Here is a 16,430-nt window from a genome sequence, read left to right as displayed (position 1 = left end):
TTTTTCTTTCTTTGTTTTGGGTTGGGTTTTTTAATTTTTTTTTTTTAAATAGACCAATGGTCTTTATGCACATTTATGGCTTGAGTGTTGACATATGTTAACAGACACTGGCTGCAAACAGAATGAAGGTGGAGCCGATTGGTCATTGGGACTTTGGTAGGTGAATATGTAATAATGGATAGTTAAGGAAGTCGTATGAATTGTTTATTTCATTGGTTTGCCCATGATGCAATTGGAGCAAAGAGCTTTTTTCTCTTTATGAACTGAGAGTCCCTCTCTAGTGCCTGCCTATACTTATCAGCTGCATTATTATATCCTGTTACCAAATTCTCTATCATACCTACCTCTATTTCCAACCCTCCTTCCTCTCCTAGACAGCTATTCCTCCCCTTTTCTTCCTTGTTCTCTAACTTTCATCCCACCTCATTTTATTTAGTTGTACAATTCAACCAACATTTAGCCTCTTCACACTTTGTAGTCTACTTATTTCCTTGTTTTTGTCCAATGCCTTACTGATCCTGCTCAAATCGGTTCTCCATTGTATTGTAAACTGTGTTGTAAATACTGTACCTACACTCTTGCATTTTGATCCTTATGCATCTCTTATTTTTTGTATAATTTTCAAGCAACTTATTTTATGTAAATCTTGTAAACTGTTGACTTGTTCAGTTTTTATGTATAACCTGGAGCTTTTCTCCCCGGGCCTCCACTGAAAATGGGCCGTCTGGCCCAGTGGACTTCCCCGGTATTCAAATGCCAATAAATAAAATAAATATTAGCTGTATGCTAATAATGTTATCTCCGATTGGATCATAGGATTTTAAATTGTGTTAATGTATTTTAATGGACAGATCTGATGAAGGGTTGTATGAACCCAAAAGCACTTCTCTCTTCAAATTAAAGTTTATATTTAGCTGTGGCAGCTTTGGTACTTTTTCCGCTTTACTGTTTTTGTGTTTATGTATATATATATATATATATATATATATATATATATATATATATATATATACACATATACACACACACACACACACACACACACATGTTGATAACATATCTACAGTCAGTTATAAAGCAATTTAACATTGCTGCCCTTTTCTTTATCATTAAACTATTCACAGTTAGAGAGTGTTACAGACTGACTAGTTACCATCTGCTATGGTGTTCCCCCCCCCTTTTGTTCATCAGTAGACCCATTTTTAAATTCTCATGTAGTATCACTTCCTTTTGTACATCAACTTCCATTTCCCATGTTCAAATGTTCTAGTTATCTAGAATGGGCTTCCCACAGGTTTTACACCAACTACTCCAGGTTCTGGAGTAAAGGGGTAGTTCAGATGCCTAAAAAGGTAATTTGCACCCACTTCCATACACCACATGAGCTCAGAAAACACTGACTGTTGCAACATCCTCAAATTTGAGAGAGCATCTGGCACACAGTGTGCAAGGACAGATGCAAATCTCCTTAACATGTACTGGTCATGGTTAGAAGCAAAAGAAAGCAATGAGTCTCAAGAGTTGGATACATCGTCTTAACAATATGCAACACCAAATTATATAGTTTGATTTAAAAAAAGTTATTCTTGCATTTCATTAATGACGGCCCAAATGAAAGTTTCCTCAGAAGTGAAAAATCTCTGACATGACATTATAAAAGACAAAAACAACAATACCTCATTACCTAAACAAATGTACAAGTTACTGTACTGCAATATTAAATGCAGTGATAACTTGTCATTTTAGGAAGTAAAAGGCCATCAGCTAGTTCTTGTACATGGAACACTTCAGATTGAAAACCAACATGTGATGCAGTGAAACCACAATGATAAGAAGCTCATCTTCTAAAGTTGGATGCATGCAAATCAGTACTCCAGTCCTACCATGACATTATTTTGAGTGCATAAAAAAACACACATTTACTGCAAAACCATTTGCAATTTTAACACGAGTATAATGAGAAATGAAATTAATAGAAAAACAAAAGGTGCTTCTGAAAGTGACCAATACACTTTAATGAAATCCTGTGCACCAGTTTGCAAAGGAAAAGTACTAGGCAAATGATCACTGGGACCATAAGATTTTTATTTATTTTAACATATGTTGACCGGGAAAGTCAGACTAGGATGGAGCCTATTTTCAGCAGAAGCCCTGGGAGAAACTTCCCAGAAGCATGACTTTGGAAAGTGGAGTACCCAGAGGAAACCCACGGGAATGCAGGGAGGACATGCAGACTCCTCACAGAAGGCACCCCAACCAAGAATCGAAACAGAGAACCTCTTGCTGTGAGGTGACTATTAACTGCTGCACCACTGCACCATCCAATGCCCAGCCATATTAACTTTTAAGTAGACAGTTCTTGCAACTCTTTACAGCACTTAACAGCGCTTACATTACAAATCAAGTGGAACTGTATATGATAACACTGATGTAAATCAGGGTCTACCCATCATCAAGACTAGCCTTAAAGGTAGCAAAAGTAGTACTCCGTTTGACCTGGCTTAGTAATCCACCTCTCTAGACAAGTCTTATTTGTTGTTGTAGACAAGGATCCTTAATGCAGGCTTTTGTAGAGCCAATGGTTTCATGAAGTAACAGGAGGTCAAATAGGACTAGGTCTTTCATGGCTCAGTAACGGAGATATAGGTCACCTCAGAGAAGCCAATGAGCACAACTCTCCTTATACTCATTAGCGTACCTATCAAAATATTTGAAAAAATATTTAAGGCCTTTAATTTTTTTTGGTCAGAAATCTTTAGGGCCTTCACTGTTGAGCAATATGCTTGGATTTGTACATACCAGTGGGGGCACTGTATTTGGTGATGTGTCTGGTAAGGGAAGAATACATCAGTGGGATGACTTCTTTGGATCTTTAAGATACTCTGCTGGTAATTAACTAGGGCAAACTGAAAGCTTTTCTCCTTAGCATATTACTACCCTTGACTCATCCTCCTATATGTTATTTATACACCAGATCATTTTTCAGTTTTGCAATCCATATTCATGGTAACTGTTCACTCCTTGTACTCACTATAAGCACTGGCTCGAAGCCCAAGGACAGCAAAAAAGTAAATATCAGTAGGTTAGGTTGAGTTTAAATAACCTCATGCAAAGTAACATGGGTGAAGGACAGACAGCTCCTCATGCTGTGGGATTCATGTGGGGGAGCATCAGTAGGTTAGCTGGAGTTTAAATAACCTCATGTAAAGTAGCAGGGGTGAAGGAAAGACCACTTCCTCATGTTGTGAGGTGGGGAGTGGGGTGGAACTCCTTGCAAAATGGCTTTAAAAGTACAGCTGAAGGTTCAGAAATGGCTTTTGTCGAAATCAGTTTGCAGTACAAGGTGTCATGCTTCCAATGAGTAGCCCCATCACAATTAGCTCATGTACAGTCATCCTGCAAGATGTCAGCACAGTGATCCAATTAAGTCAGTCTCTTCCTCTTTACCAGTCTAGCACAGAACTCCAATCTAATTACTGTAAAACTCACAGGAGATTATCCCAAGACTAAAAGATAATCAAAATGACCGCCACAACTAGCAAATCTGTTCTGTCCCACTTGCTAGCTCTGTCTAATAGTATTGTTATTATTATTAACTTAAATATCTCATCTCTGTAATGTGCTTTGCCACTAGATTTTGAAAAAAACTCATGTTAAACCTTCACTCCTTCCTCCAAGACATGAAAAGCAGAGTATTTTCCCAAGCCATCTATAATTCTTTCTTCTTCCAGAAAAAGGAGCAACTACAGCTGTAAGGGCATAAGCATTTATTTTTCCAGCAGAGTAAACAGAATACCAGTGATTGTTCTCAACTAACTTACGATTTTCCCTAAAAGTCACAATATCTTCCTAAATAGACAGAGTAAAAAAAAGAAGCAACACAAAATAATATTAAGATTTATCATTTGCTGACTGGGCAAATGGCCTGGCCAGTAGAAAAAATTCTCAATCATCATCCCCATAGTCTAGACTAAGAAACCGTACAGAACTGACAAAAGGAAAGTGGCAGTGAGCACCTTCTGTCAGTTTGCCATCTAATGGAGAAAGAGGAACACTGACTCACTGCTATATTAAACCCTACTAAAATCAAACACAAGACATACAAGAAGGACTAGTTGTGGCATGTGAGTGACAGCACCAAGCAGTAGAGCTAGAAGCTGGCATATTAGCAAAAGTATACATGTGTCACAGTTCAGCTGTGTGCTCTCATGTTAGCAGTGTTCATACCAGATATGTTGGAGATGTGGAAATGACTATACAAAAAAATCCCTTCTCTTCAAGCATTTGTGATCACCGATATTCAGCAGTTGTCAAGCATTATTTTATCTGTTAGCTATGCAAATCCCTTGGCCTCAGGACAAGTAGGGTCAGCCCCAAGACACAAGTGCCCCTTGTCTAGGGTTGGGGGTGGGACTTGAAGCCAGAATCTCAGCTAAATAGGACAGACAGCTCACTAGCTTGTGAGTGACAGAAGCAGAGAGAAGGAGTTGAACCAAAGCTCCCTTCCAATCTGCCTAAATGGCAGCAGAGCTGATGGGTATCCAGCACAAAGGTGAGGAAACAAATAATAAAAAAAAAAAAACCTTTCAGCCCTGATGTGAGCCACAAGCAATAAATACTGTGTGTCTAGACACCACACAGTATGAGAGAGAATGGGCAATACATAAAAGCTACTATATAGTTTCAGTGTATAAATTATATTCAAGGACTATGATCAACATTGGAAAAATATACAAAATCTGTGACTGCTGCAAAGCAAAACACTTCAAAATGCTAAAAGTTAATAGCCTTTTCTACACATTAATAAAGATGTGCTTTATTTCAGAGCTTACCTTAATGGCTTCACTCCTGACAGCAGTAATTTATATACGATAAAAATATCATATATAACCCTCTGTACCACTAGAAGTAACAAAAGAACCATCTCCAAGTTGTGCAAAACCAAAGCCACAGCAGAATCCTAGAAACGTAGCTACACAAATTTTTTTTACACACTAATCACACTGAATCATGAAAGCACTTGTAAAACCTACATCACGGAACAAGCAGTAACACAATCTGATGTTGTTGATCTTTCCATTCATCACTGATGGCTTATCGGTTCTGTCCTCGGAACTGAGACGGCCTTGTAGCAAGCTCGTGCTAGCCAAAAAACTCTCAAGCTAAGTCTCTACCCAGAATGCCCCTCTTCCTGTTACCTCAGTTCTCGTTTGCCATGTAGCTGTAAAGCCGCGTTTTAGAAGAGCTCTCAATGTACATTTTATTAAGAATCTAGAGCTATAATCTTTGGATATTTCTTCTTTTCTTTGATAAATAATTACACTACCCTTGTTTACTCTGCCTATCTAATTATTTTTTTTTTCTTAGCAAACTCTGAGGTAACAGAGAGGGGCATTCTGGGGAGAGACTTGGCTCAAGAGTTTTTTGGCTAGCACGAGCTTGCTACAAGGCCGGCTTGGTTCCGAGGACAGAACAGATAACCCATCAGTGATGGATGGAAGAAGCTCAACACAGATGGAACGTTATGGTAAGACAACTTCTTTTTACCTTCATGCTCCACACCAGGTAGAGAGAGATCTTCAGTGCCCTGCCAAAGTACCTTCCCTGTCTCTGCATCCCGAAGGTTCATCCAGTTTCTTAGAGAGACCCAGTTAAGGAAAGTCAAATTCGGTACCATTTTCTCACCACTTTAAATAAGGGGAATTCAACATACAACTGAAGCAAGTCTCCTGCCATTAAAATAATTAATAGAAAAATTCACTGTTGTCTAGCCTGTCTAATATAGTGTACAGTACTACAAACACCAGATATAATGATCACCTAGAAGCCTTCAAATGAGGGGGCATCACGTGCAAAATTACACCCTGGGTGTGAAAGAACAGCAACTTTAAATATCCTTCGGTAGCGTCCTCACTCACTGGGAATACTGCACATATTTTCCTTTTGCTTGCATTTAACAAGCGGAATAAGTTTCTTACTGATGCATATATTCTCTTATGTCAATGGCAAGAACTTGTACCTATTAAATGTGCATAGTACAGTGTTCTTATTTTTGTTTAGCTGATATATTCCATTAATGATGTACCAAAGATGACAGAACAGCTACAGCTATGTACATAAGAATGCAAACGTTCATTACTTAATTGCTCACCTGTAAGTCTTTTCTTCATTTTCATTACACATTGCTGTCTGCTTGACTACCTGCAGAATGAATGGCAAGCAGACCTTATTCTACTTTGCTTAAATTTTATTTTGGTACAATTCAACTTTAGAATGATCAACCAACCATCACCTGTTTCACTGAACCTGTTAACTTCTTTCAAATCCATGTCCTGGAGACAGTGCAGTACCAGTGATCACACTTGCTCAGTTAAGGATGTGCTCTGGGAAATTGGTCTTTCACAGGTTCAATGCTACTCAGGCTGAATAAATATAGTGATAAACAAAGCAATCACCCACATAAATCAGAATATTTAAAAGGTATGGCACCAAGATGAAATTATCATGTGTGTCTATATATGCATAAAATCCAAGTTGCATTTAAAGAAAAAAAAATCAAGAACAGAATTAAAAATGTCAAAGTATTGCAGGATGGGGGAATCTCACAGAACAAGAGGATTAACTGCAGAATGTTAGGCAGAAAATAAGGAATTCTCTCTATAATATGCATGAACTTAGAAAGATTGCCGTTAAGCAACTGTTTGATAACACTACAGCACAAAAACTTTTAGCACAAAGACTCAGGCAACAGAAAGTAGAAAGGGCTTAGCCTATAACAAGGAAGGTAAACAAGAGATCCTGTAGCAGTATTGGAAAAATATCAGAAGTTCTACGAAAGTTTGTATAAAGCAGAGAAATATGAAAATCAAGAAAAGATAAAATGGAAATGTTTATGGAAGAATTACACATGCAAAGGTTAGCAGTAGATGAGGTTAAATTACTAACAGTTAACATAGGAGGAGATTAAAACTGATGTATAACAAAGTAAAACTAAAACAAGTGGCAATTCTCAAAACCAGTAATGAAAAAAAGGAATGCCAAGGACCACGAACTAAACTCCTTTTGAAATATTGGAAGACCAGATACTCCACAGAAAACAAAGTGTTGAATTAACGCTTTTATTCACACAGTAAATCACACGCGTTTTCGTCCTACACAAAGGACTTCAGACAAACTACATTAATTCACAACAGCTTAAATAGTTTACCCAGACTAAAAATTTAATCCTAGATCCAATAAAATCCCTACTTTAAAAACAAATTGCCAAATTCCATTACACATCTCATAAATATTGATGCCTATCTCTTAAAGTGCCTTGTGCAATACATTACTGTTACCCTAATATACATTTATCTAAAATTCTACATACTTTAAGTATACAATATGAATATTATAAATAAATAATTATTTAAAACCTTGCATTTCATATTGAGATGATGTATAACCAAACCTACAGGAAAGTCCCCAGGAGTAGATGTTATTCCTGTGGAAGTTTGGATGCTAGGAGGAAAAAAAAAAACTAAAAGATCTAGAAGGTTTTGTTTAACAGTATCTTAAGAGAAGTATCACAGTCCTGGAAGAAAGCAGTGGTAGCTGTAATACCTTAAGAGGGTAAAGATCCATCAAATCCAGATTCATACAGGCCCTTTTCAATAAAGTCAATGTCTTTCGGCTTTTCCCGGTTAGGGGTTGCCACAGCGGAAATCCAGTCTGCTAATAATTGGCATTGGATTTTTATGTTGCCGATTTGCCAGCCCAACACCCATTCACAAACGCACCTACCTGCATGTCTTCAAACTTCACGCGACTGCGGGGAGGACATGCAGACTCCCCACAGAAGGCGCTCCAGCCAAGAATACTAAACCACAATTATAAACTGTTCATGTCTATAATGGCTAAAAGAATGGTAAAAGTAATGCCAAAACTGATAGATATGGATCAATGTGATTTTGTGGAGGGGAGGCAAACATTTGATAACATTAGCCAAACACTGAGGATCCAGAGAGAAGCAGAATGTAATAAAACACCACTGTTCGTGGGTCTTGATGCGGAAAAAGCATTTGACAGAGTAAGCTGGGATTTCAACAGCAGGGTAATGGAAGCATTTACATTTCCTGAAAAAATAAGGTTGATTAGGACAATATATGAATGATTGGGGGTGAAAATTAAAGTGTGTGGAGTCCTCTCTGACACTTTCAGCTTGAGCAGAGGAACTAGGCAGGAGTGTCCTCTATCCCATTTATTATTTGCATTATATTTAGAACCATTAGCAAAGAAAATAAGGGACTCAGAAATTCAAAGATATAATTGATATTGGTCAAGAAAGGCTGGCTTTATTTATTTGCCAACATTGTCTTTTTCTGGTTTTGTCAGTTAGAAAATAGAGTGGTATGGAACATTTTTAGACAGTTGCAGATCTTTTCGGGATACAAAATTAATGAAGCTAAAACAAAGGCAATAGCAGTAAATTATGTACCCACACATGAACTGGTCCAGGAATATCCATATTTATGGGGAAAAGATAAAATGAAATATTTAGGAGTATGGATTAAAAATGATTCTAGTGTGGCAGCTAAGGATATGCGAGAAGAGTCTAAACAAAAGATAATACAAGAACTGAGAAAATGGAAGCTTTCTTATATGGATATGGGTAGTAAGATACAAGCAGTTAAAATGTTTAGTCCCTGTAGTCTTACACACACGTCAGGCATATTCTGATTAACCAGAGGAGAAGTTGCGGACAGCAATTAATAAAGAGCTGAAAGACCATCTGGGAGGGGAAGATGACAAGAGTCAAGTGGGATAACTGATACTTCTAATACAACAGGGGGGATTGGGGTTACCCAGTTTGAAGGGGTATTTCAGAGCTACACAGTTAAGACTCCTATACATAAGCACAAGCAGAAAACTCTAAGTCAAAGTGGGAAGGGAAGATGATGAAACTGGGGGAGGGGCTCAAGAAACAAGCAGACACCAGGATTTTAGATGCAGGCCTTTAAGGAGAACAATAATCATACAGTATATTATATCCATAAGGTAGCAGAACGTATTTAGAACTAAACCAACATGGGAATGGAGAAAGGAGATTCTGCTGACAGGGATGACTGCAATTAGGGATACAGATTATAGTCAAGAGGGGGCTGGAATTTATTTTAGAAAACTGGCAAAGAAAAGTACAGTTTTGTACCTACCATAAATGTAGATGTTCGAAGATCCACATTGCTGCAGTCCTTACATATGGGTAGTCCGCTGTCCTCGGTCGGCCCGAATACCAAAGTATTAGGCTGACGTCGGTCACGGCGCTTAAAACTGACATCAGGACGTCAGGGTACAAAAGCGCATGACCGACGTCATATCCTCAGTCTTTTCTTGCCCCAGATGTCAGAAGGCCCTAACAAGAAAGGCCAAAGCCAAAACAGCAAAAAATAACCAACCACGCTCGCACTAACCATGTTTACAATATGTACAACCAAAACCACACCACCACCTCTCACTATAGAGGGAAGGAGGGAGGTTGGACTGCAGCAATGTGGATCTTGAACATCTACATTTATGGTAGGTACAAAACTGTACTATGTTCTTCATCTCACATTGCTGCAGTCCTTACATATGGGTAGAATCCCAAAGCAGAGGTAAGGGAGGATGGCAAAACTATAAAGCATTAGGGGCTGCCAAAATGCCCTGTAAAATTGCAGTGGCAAATCCAGCCCTAGATTTAGAGTAAAGTGGAAGGTGGTAATGCTTAGAGAAAGTACGCACTGAACTCCAAGTAGCTGCTTCCAAAATATCTTTAGTAGCCACCCCCCTTAAAAAGGCTGTAGAAGTGGCAGTAGCCCTAGTGGAATGAGGCCTAATCCCAGCTGGAATCTCCTTACCATGATGGGAATAACAGAAAGCAATACAAAAACCAATCCACTTTGAAATAGTTTGTTTTGAAACAGGTTTGCCCTGAGAACCCAAAGCAAAAGAAACAAACAACTGCTGAGACTGCCTGAACCCTTTAGTTCTGCTCAAATAATATCGAACTGTCTGTGTATATCCAAAGTGTGCAAAATCCTCTCCCTTTATTTTGGGGTTTGCATAAAAGTAGGCAAATGAATAGTTTGGTTTAAAGCCACACTAGAAACCACTTTAGGCATAAAAAGAAGGGTTAGTGCTTAAAGACACCCTATCCTTGTGGAAAATTAAGAAAGGCTCAACTGCCATAAGGGCCTGTAATTCAGAAACCCTTCTCGCAGAGGTAATGGCCAACAAAAAAGCAGTCTTCCATGATAAATATTTCAACTCTGCAGTTGCTGCAGGCTCAAAAGGTTGTAGAGTGAGTTTCTCCAACACAAAATTGAGATCCCAAGCAGGAGTAGGAGCTCTACGTGGGGGTCTTATATTCTTTGCCCCTCTAAGGAATTGCTTAAACAAAGGATGAGAAAATAATGGTGGGTCACAGTCATAGTGAGCAGAAATCGCTGCAGCATGAACCTTTATAGAGGAGAAGGACAAACCTTTGTCCAATAACTCAGTAAGGTATTGAAGAGTTTGTCCAATAACTCAGTAAGGTATTGAAGAGCAACACTTAAATTAGGTTTAGAAACATCAAAGTCCTTTGCTGTACTCCAAAATAAAAATCTCCATTTATCTGCGTAAACTTTCCTTGTACTAGGTCTTCTGGCCTCCAAAATAACATTCAAAACTTGTTGTGGAAGCTGAGACCCTCCAGGGTTTAAAACAGAATATGCCAGGCTGTTAGATGTAGAGAGTTTAGTTTGACATTGAGTAAATGACTGTTCTCCTGAGATAGCAGGTGAGGAATCGAAGGCAAAGGCCATGGAGGCTCCCGTACCAGACTTCTCAGTAATGGGTACCAGTGCTGTCGAGGCCAATCCGAGCTATTAAAATCATGTTTGGCTTGTCCTGTCTGACCTTCAGGAGTACCTTTGGGAGGAGAGGCAGAGGTGGAAAGGCATACACGTGAAGATTGCTCCAATTGAATGAGAGAGCATCCACTTTCCAAGTTGTGGGATGAAACCTTTTTGTGCAAAACTTTGGCAGCTGGTAATTTAGTGGAGAAGCGAACAGATCTATGTCTGGAGTTCCCCATAACACTGTCAATTTCTGAAATACATGAGGATCCAATTTCCACTCGTGGGGATCCATAATTTGTCTGCTCAACACATCTGCTAAGGAGTTCTGTGCTCCTGGCAGAAACCTTGCCTGAAGATTTAGCTGGAAACTGAGAGCAGTCTCCCACAAAATCATTGCTTGTCTGCATAGAGGATATGAATGCGCCCCCCCTTGCTTGTTGATGTACCACATGACAGTTGTGTTGTCTGTTTGAATCAACACCTGCCCTGGAAGAAGTAAATCCTTGAAAGCTATCAATGCAAATTGGACTGCTAACATCTCCTTCAAGTTGATATGTAAATGTTGAAGTCTGGCAGGCCACGTGTCTTGTACCCATTTTCCATTTAGATGAGCTCCCCAAGCTTTGTCTGAGGCATCTGTCGTTAAAATCTGACTCGCCTCTGGTCGGGTCACAGAGTCCCCTGTTTAGGTGACATTCCTGAGCCCACCACAAAAATTCCTTTTGAATGCAAGGTATTATCTGAATGACAGTGTCCAAATCTTGGCAGTGCTGTGTCCATACATTTTTGAGATACCATTGTAGCTTCCTCATATGCAGTTTGGCATTGGGAAGTACCAGAATACAAGATGCCATGAACCCCAAGGCTTGAAGGACTGTCCTTGCAGTCAGCCTGGACTGACGAGACAATTGGTGGAAGTAAAGGGAAAGATTCTTTCGTTTGTCCGGGGTCAAAAAGGCCATCTGGGATGCTGTATTCAGTCTCACACCCAGAAAGCACATGTCCTGAGAGGGTACTAGACTGGACTTTATTTCGTTCACAGAATACCCCAGGCATCTTAACACTGCCATCACATACTGTAAATGATGAAGAAGTTTGTCCTTTCCTTGGGCCAGAATCAGGCAATCGTCCAAATAAGGATAGATTTGTATTCCTCTTAGCCTGAAGAAAGCTACCACTGGAGCCAGAACCTTCGTGAACACTCTGGGCGCAGTAGATAAGCCAAAGGGCAATGCAGAGAACTGATAATGAAAAGTCCCAGCCCGAAAACGCAGATACTTCCTGCAACTGAGCCTGATAGGAACATGAAGGTAAGCCTCCTTGAGATCCAGAGTCACCATCCAGTGATCTTTGCCCAGCAGAGGTAAGAGCTGTTGTAACGTCAACATTTTGAACTTGGGAATATCCAGATATGTGTTGAGGATAGATAAATCCAAAATTGGTCTCCACGTGTTCCCTTTCTTTGGTACTAGAAACAGGCGAGAATAAAATCCTAGGCCCACTTCTGACAGAGGGACAGGTTGTATGGCCCCTATTTGAAGTAGTAGAGAAATTTGTTTGTGAGCCTCTAGTCTTTGCTGAGGAGGAACGTCTGGCATGCCTTTGAAAGGAGGCAAGGTATGGAAATAAAACTTGTAACCTTGATGTATGATATCCAATACCCATTTGTCTTGGGTAATCAAAATCCAGTTTTCCTTGAAGAGTGCCAACCTTCCTCCCAAAGGTGCTGCCAGGCAAGAAGGATCTGGCAGCTGAAAAAGTAGGTCATTGGGCCTGTTTACGAAAGGACTGGCCCCTGCCCTCACCCGAAGATTGTGCAGGTGAACTCCCTGTTCTAGGTCTAAAAGAACTCTGAGCTCTTCCCCTACCACGTCTAGATCTACCCCTAGACTGAGAATCATAAGAAGGATACGTCCACCCCTTAGCAGGCCAATTCCTACTAAACTTTGGAGGCTGAACTTGCAAAAAATCTTTAACAGCCTGCATAGACTTAGCCTGGTCTTCCATTTTCTTCAAGACTGACTCCACAGGTGAACCAAACAACACATCAGACTGCAAAGGAGCATCCAAAAACCTTGTCTTAACATGGTCAGATAAATTCTGATCCTTCAGCCAGGCGTGCCTGCGAAGAACTGAACCAGTGGCAGCCACCCTAGACGAGGCCTGCACAGCATCAAAACCACATTGTAATGAATGCTTACCCACCTGTTCAGAGACATGCACCAAATCTTGTAATTCTTTACACTCAATGCCTTCCGCCAGAGCATCCACCTTAGACTTCAATTGAGAAAGAAGAAAGTTTTGATATTTCAACATATGAAACTGGCAATTCAAAGCCCTCATAGCTAAGGTAGAAGATGTATAGACCTTCTTTCCCCATCTATCCAAAGCTCTGGCCTCTATCTAGAGGAACCGGATTTTTTACAACAGAGGCCTTGACACCCTTAGGTCCCTGACTAATAGTTTCTGGGTCCGCCCTAGGACTCTTATAAAGATATTTATGAGCCTCAGGCACCCTGTAATACCTATCCGGTTTAACAGGCGCAGGAGGCAGAGCATCAGGATTAAGTGAAGCCTCCGAAAACACATCTTCCACAACATCCAGAACAGGGGGTATAGCCAAGGGCCTATGTTGGGGTAAAAGCAAAAATTCCCTAAGCCTTTTCCGAGAATCAGAGAAGTCCTGACCTTCCCACTTAAAATGTTCCCTCATAGAATGAAGTGTCTCTGAAAAAGAAAAATCCTCTGGAGGAGAAGCAGAAGGAGTGGAATCATCTGCATCAGAATCAGAATAAGGAGAGTACTCCTGCAAGTCTTCAGCCGAAGACTCTGAAACATCCGAAGCCTGCTCAAAACTTCCCAACTCTGGCTCCACCCTAGGCCTCTTATCAGGAGGGGGCAAAGAACCTCTAATCAGAGTAATCAAATCTTCTGCCATTTTAAGCATGTGCTTCTTAGGCATAGACCCCGCTGAACTAGGAGTGACACCAACAGAAGCTAAACCTGGCCTGCCTCTGGGGGAAGCCTTGGAAACAGAAGGAGAGGGCCTAACCACCCTAGGAAGGGAGGGGAGTACAGTAACTTGAGAAGCCCCTTCAGCCTGACCTGCCTCTTGAGAGGCCACATCCTGCAAAATCAAAGTCTCCCCCTGAGACTCCAGAGAAGTCTCCGTCGGAACCACCGGTTCCACTGAAGCCTCTAAAGAACCTGCGTCCGGAACGGACGACTCATCTTGCCTGGGTTTAACTGTTTTGTCTTTGCACTTCTTCGCAGAAGTGGGCGCCGGAGAGTCCGACGGCATATTATAATTGCACCGCTTACCAAAGACCAGCCTAGCACAATCTAACCTTCGCTTAATAGTGCGCTTATTGAACCTAGCACAAAAGTGACACCCGACAACGTCGTGCTCAGGCCCCAAACAAGGAATGCACAAAGAATGATAATCCCTATGCGGTATCTGCTTCCCACAAGAAATACAGTTATTCACTTTTTCTGACATCCGTAATACACTGAGGCAAGAAAAACCAAAATATTCCCCAACGGGGTACTTAGCCAACTTGGATTTGGTCTGAAACTCCGAACTCGAAAAATTTCAGAACGCCGAACGGCACTTGCAACGCTGCTTCTGCATCGGACCATGCGGCAAAAAAGACTAAGGATATGACGTCGGTCATGTGCTTTTGTACCCTGACGTCCTGATGTCAGTTTTAAGCGCCGTGACCGACGTCAGCCTAATACTTTGGTATTCGGGCCGACCGAGGACAGCGGACTACCCATATGTAAGGACTGCAGCAATGTGAGATGAAGAACATCTAAGGTATCGGGGAGGAAATAACTAGAGAGAGGGAAAGATGATAAAATGGGAAGACGCCAAGAATTTATTTGGACTGCAGGTTAGAGATTGCCCTTCCCTATCAGGGATTTATTTAAATTATAGGCAAAGAAAAATGGGGGGGGGTCCTACACGAAAGACCAGCACTGGTAGACTTTTTAATAGCATCTAGAACAGAAGCTGCCATTAAAAAAAGGAATAATTAGTACAGCAGATAAAATATTGCATGATCACTATAAGAATCAATCAGAGGCAATTAGAAAGAATTGGAAAGAAGTTGGAAAAGCAATTCACAAAAAAAAAAAAAACAACAATGGGAAGATGTACGTTATGTCTCACAAATAAGCAAAAAACAAATCTAGATGATTTAGGATTTCTGCCTGGAAATCTTTACATAGATGTTTTGATACCCTAAATAGACTCCAGAGAATTTTTCCACAGGCAGACAGTAAATGTTGGAGGTGTGAAGGGGATGAAAGCGGTAATGGGGAACATTTTCTGGGACTGAGGTGATTTGGTGGACTTAAAGAATTCCCTGCAGGATGCACCGTCGGAGATGCTGGTTGGGCAGATTGGTCTGACGAGGGAGATGATTTTTCTGAGCTAAGATACAGAATCAGAATTGCCTATACATGGTAAGGCCTTTCTTTGTCTAATAATGGTAGCTGCCAAAAAAGCAATTACTAGAAAATGGAAATCAAAATATATACCAACTACACTAAGTAGTGAATATAGTAACAGAGATAAAACAACTGGAATTGAGATCTTTAGAAAAGGGTAGGAGCAAACTACAAAAGGGAAAAATGGAAATTGTGGGAACAATACATACAAGGGAGGAATGAGGTTTAAAAGGTGGCAGAACCTAAATGAGCTATGTAATGTTTGAGCGAGAAAGATTGGGTAGATAACGGATGTATAATGTTTGCAACTGGGAGTGAGTCAGTATGGTTTGTGATGTAAAATGCTTGCAACTAGGACTGTTTCAGTGTAATTTGTTTTCATTTATGTAAGTGTATGACTGCCTATGTAGATAGTTTACTAAAGATGTTTCTTGTTAAAAAAAAAAAAAAAAAAATATATATATATATATATATATATGCAGACAATGACCTGGATAAGGTGACTTCGGAAACTCTGTGATAAAGTTTACTTGCCAAAAAGGACACAGAGTTGATCAGACTTTCTGAATGATTTCATACAGTGAATGAAAAATGAAACTGCCTATGAACAACCCACAAATGTAGAATGTATTCTTTAAGAGAATTCTGGAGGAAAAGACTTAAATTAGTCAGCTGCCTGTCGGGTGCCAGGATCCGCCACAATGCATGCACTCAAGTCACTCCACAACATATACTAATACGACTCTGTCATTGCTCATGTTGGAGTGAATGACTTGAGATGTACCTCCCTGGAATACATGAAGAGAGACATGGAAGAGCTCTTGGATCATGTGGCCCAGGCAGGTATAACCCTAGCTCCGAATAGCATCTTGCCTTCACCCAGAATGATACCAGAGTATAAGGACAAAATGAGTGACTTCAACAATTGGCTAAGCTTCTGGTGTCCAAGGGGATCCAATATCTGTCTGCCTGGGACGATATGATCGACAAACCACGATGCTTTTCCAGAGATGGTCTGCACCTGTCGCCCCTAGGATTCAGGTTACTGGCTAAAGCTCTTTCTACCCCTATAGTGCCTTTTTTTAGGCAAGGTTCAAAGGACAAAACAACCACTGTAAC

At 40.4% G+C, this 16,430-nt stretch overlaps 1 protein-coding gene across 3 annotated transcripts in view; it reads right to left on the bottom strand.

The window, feature by feature from the left end:
• The window catches only part of PDE6D (phosphodiesterase 6D), a 1,464,541-nt gene that overhangs the window by 1,273,070 nt on the left and 175,041 nt on the right, over positions 1 to 16,430 (bottom strand). For all 3 annotated transcript variants that reach the window (XM_044070682.1, XM_044070683.1, XM_044070684.1), the window contains exon 2: positions 5,548 to 5,636. In XM_044070682.1, the coding sequence (XP_043926617.1) occupies positions 5,548 to 5,636 (89 nt within the window). The remainder of the gene's footprint in view (positions 1 to 5,547; positions 5,637 to 16,430) is intronic.

This window comes from Protopterus annectens, chromosome 4.part1 (genome assembly GCF_019279795.1).
Source record: "Protopterus annectens isolate FY-2018-M chromosome 4.part1, PAN1.0, whole genome shotgun sequence".
Lineage (NCBI taxonomy): Eukaryota > Metazoa > Chordata > Ceratodontiformes > Protopteridae > Protopterus > Protopterus annectens.
The sequence above is the reverse complement of the archived record's forward strand: the minus strand, read 5'-3'. Positions and strand labels throughout refer to the sequence as shown.